The 2,834-nt window shown below is 40.4% G+C and overlaps 1 protein-coding gene across 1 annotated transcript in view; it reads right to left on the bottom strand.

Annotated features, from left to right (window-relative positions):
• Positions 1–6: 6 nt before the first annotated feature.
• Positions 7–2,834, bottom strand: part of LOC102311289 (NLR family CARD domain-containing protein 3-like) — a 6,174-nt gene continuing 3,346 nt past the window's right edge. The window contains exons 5-7 of the mRNA XM_042217802.1: positions 2,049–2,222; positions 978–1,024; positions 7–803 (exon numbers count right to left, since the gene is read on the bottom strand). Coding sequence (XP_042073736.1) covers positions 274–803; positions 978–1,024; positions 2,049–2,222 — 751 coding nt within the window. The 3' untranslated portion in view covers positions 7–273. The remainder of the gene's footprint in view (positions 804–977; positions 1,025–2,048; positions 2,223–2,834) is intronic.

Here is a 2,834-nt window from a genome sequence, read left to right as displayed (position 1 = left end):
CAGAGGAGCTGGTTGTGAACTGAGCTTCAGAGAAACACAACATACTGATATTCACTGTGAAGCTTTGAGTGGAAAAATCAGAAAGAAACAGCATGTGGAGCCTGGAATAATGGGAGCTTCCATCTTTAAAGGACTGAAGAGGAAGAAGTTTACAAGAACAGTTTAAAACATCAACTGATTGAATCCATGAATCTGAAAACGTGTTTCTGAGTGAAAGAGAGACATGTACAGTCAGAGTGTTTATCTAACAGGAGGACACTCTTTACACTCCACTCAGCACAGAGTCACTGAGGAATCAGGAAACCAGAGGTTAAATCCAGGATAAAGAGTTTCAGTGAATGTGGTTTTCAGGGTGTGCAGGTGGATCAGAGTGTCAGAGAAGGCTCTGTAGAAGGACAGAGTGCCAGCAGGACAGTCCACATACACTGCTACTCTGTTAGAGACAGAGGAAGAAGAGTTGATGGATATTGCTTTGTTGTTGTGCCTGACAGAATCAGGACCATCATCAGTGCAGTACAGACACCAGGACTGATCATTCCATCCAAAGATACACGCTTTACTGTTTCCTTTCCTTCTGACTCTTCTGTAAGTGACTGATATGAGAACCGTTCCTTTCCACTCGACCTCCCAATAACAGCGACCAGTCAGACCATTTCTACACAGCAGCTGAGTAAGTCGATCAAATCTGTCTGGATGATCAGGATATGATTGAACCTCCTCCACATGTGTCATCTTCCTGTCATTGTCAGACAGTTGGAGGCTTGTGTGAACTGTGTCTGTGTCGATTGTGAGTTTGCAGGAATCTGATGAGAGAACAAACACAATCCAGCTGCAGTTATTGATCCATCATCTGTTCATTGATCGACACTTTGATGATGACTCCTGACATCAGTGATGTGAATGAGTGATGTGACAGTTTGAAGACAGTTGAATGTGTGCTGCTTTGTTTTCATGAATCACATTAAAAACACACTTACACTTCCTCAGACCTGGTGTCAACCATTGGACTCCAGCAGGCTCCACCCTGAAAGGAGGAGGGGGGTCAGACCAGCACAGTCTCTGTCAGCATGCACACATGGACATTACGTCGCTCTCATACACGTACCGTTAGACATTGATAAAGAAATAGTCCAACATTTTCACAAATTAACTTCAATCATACATGGATCAAACTGCTGATGATTTGGACTGATCCTGGATCTGTTAGTCCTTTGAAGGACTTGCCAAACTCTTCCGTGGTCATCATAATCCTTTGTCTCACTTTACTGATTACCTACAGAAAGTTACTCCTTCAGTCAGCAAGGAATAATCTACATTGCGTATGAGCACCACTTTTTAGATAAATGTGGGACTTACTGCTCCTTCCGGGAAACTTTTGCAGAGCTCTGTGAGAGAGGTTCCTTTAAAATCAACTGATATTATAGTTATTTAAGAAGTGCCACTTAGTGGTAACTAAGCAGAATGTCTTTTTTGTAGAGGAAGTGGTCTACAGGAAGTAGGAAGAAGCTCTTTAGCTGCTACAGTAAAAACATTTGTAATCTGATGGCAATCTCTGCAATCCTGCTGTTAAAGTCCACAATATCGGCTTCATCCGTAAGTTCCTATACATTTAATGTGTATTAGTAAGTTTTGACATTATTTTGAGTTAAATCACATGGAGGCAGATAGATGCTTGTATTTTTTTCAGCAGATGCTTAATTTGTGGTCATGTATCTTTCATTAGAGCAATGTTAGAGAATTTATTTTCATCATTAAATACTGCCAAACACAGCAAGCAGCCTGTTTCTTGGAGGATGAAGTGCTGGGAATAAAGAATGTTAAGCTAGCTGTATAGCTGAAATTACGTTGCCTGCAACAAACTTTAGTGAGGACAGCATAGAGCTATAGCCAGTTAAAATTATTGTTCCTGGGCAAGTTCTTGGTGTCCCAATTTGTAAGTATCTCTCAATTTTCTTGACAAAGTGGACTAATGTTTCTTTTGTGAGCATAGGAAAAAGGGAAAGAAATGTTGCCAGCTCCTCCTCTTCTATTAGACATTCTCCTCATACCTGAGAGTGTCTAGTCTCCAGGATGGATCCATCAATCCTGCCGACAGCAGTTTTATTCCTGAGTCTCCAGGTTGATTGTAGCTCAGATCTAGCTCTTTCAGATGAGAGGGATTGGAACTCAGAGCTAAAGCCAGAGAAGTACAGCCTTCCTCTGTGATCAGACAGCCTGACAGACTGAAAATACACCAAACAACAATTCATCAATAGAAAGTTCTCTTATGTACTTCATTTTTTTCTCATTTTCTTCAGTTGTCTTTTGCTTTATTTATAGTGAGACAACTACAACTATAATATTTGTTGTCTCTCTTTTTATTTTAATAATCCACATCTACTTTTGAAAACTCTAGGAACTATATGTAGTTCGTGCATAACTGTACATTTCTATTTCAAATTGATATCAAGGAAACAAAGGGCTTGTTTTTTTCTAAAATCATACCAATAACAATACAGATGCCTTTAACTAATGAGTGCAGTTCATAGATCAATCTGGCCTAATATTAGGAACACCTACACATATATTTGGTTGTTTCCCTGGCATACAGCTTGAGGTCATCGATTTGGAAGACGTGGTCATTAACTGCTCCATTCCATGACTGGCATCTGTAGCCAGCTGTTGATGGCAGAATGCAGAACAGAAGTGGCTGCCATGCTCATATTGTTCACGTGCTGGTAGCAACACACCCTGGAGGTTTCATGTGAAAACAGCTGATTTATTCTACTGGCTTCTTACTCTCTGATATGCTTCTTTAGGCAGTTAGCTAATCATCAGGTAAGGCCTTATTGCTT

The sequence above is a fragment of the Haplochromis burtoni genome, unplaced genomic scaffold, assembly GCF_018398535.1.
Source record: "Haplochromis burtoni strain Fernald_Lab_line unplaced genomic scaffold, NCSU_Asbu1 Contig_3045, whole genome shotgun sequence".
NCBI classification, from domain to species: Eukaryota; Metazoa; Chordata; class Actinopteri; order Cichliformes; family Cichlidae; genus Haplochromis; species Haplochromis burtoni.
Note: the sequence above shows the minus strand (reverse complement) of the source record. Positions and strands in the feature narration are given on the sequence as shown.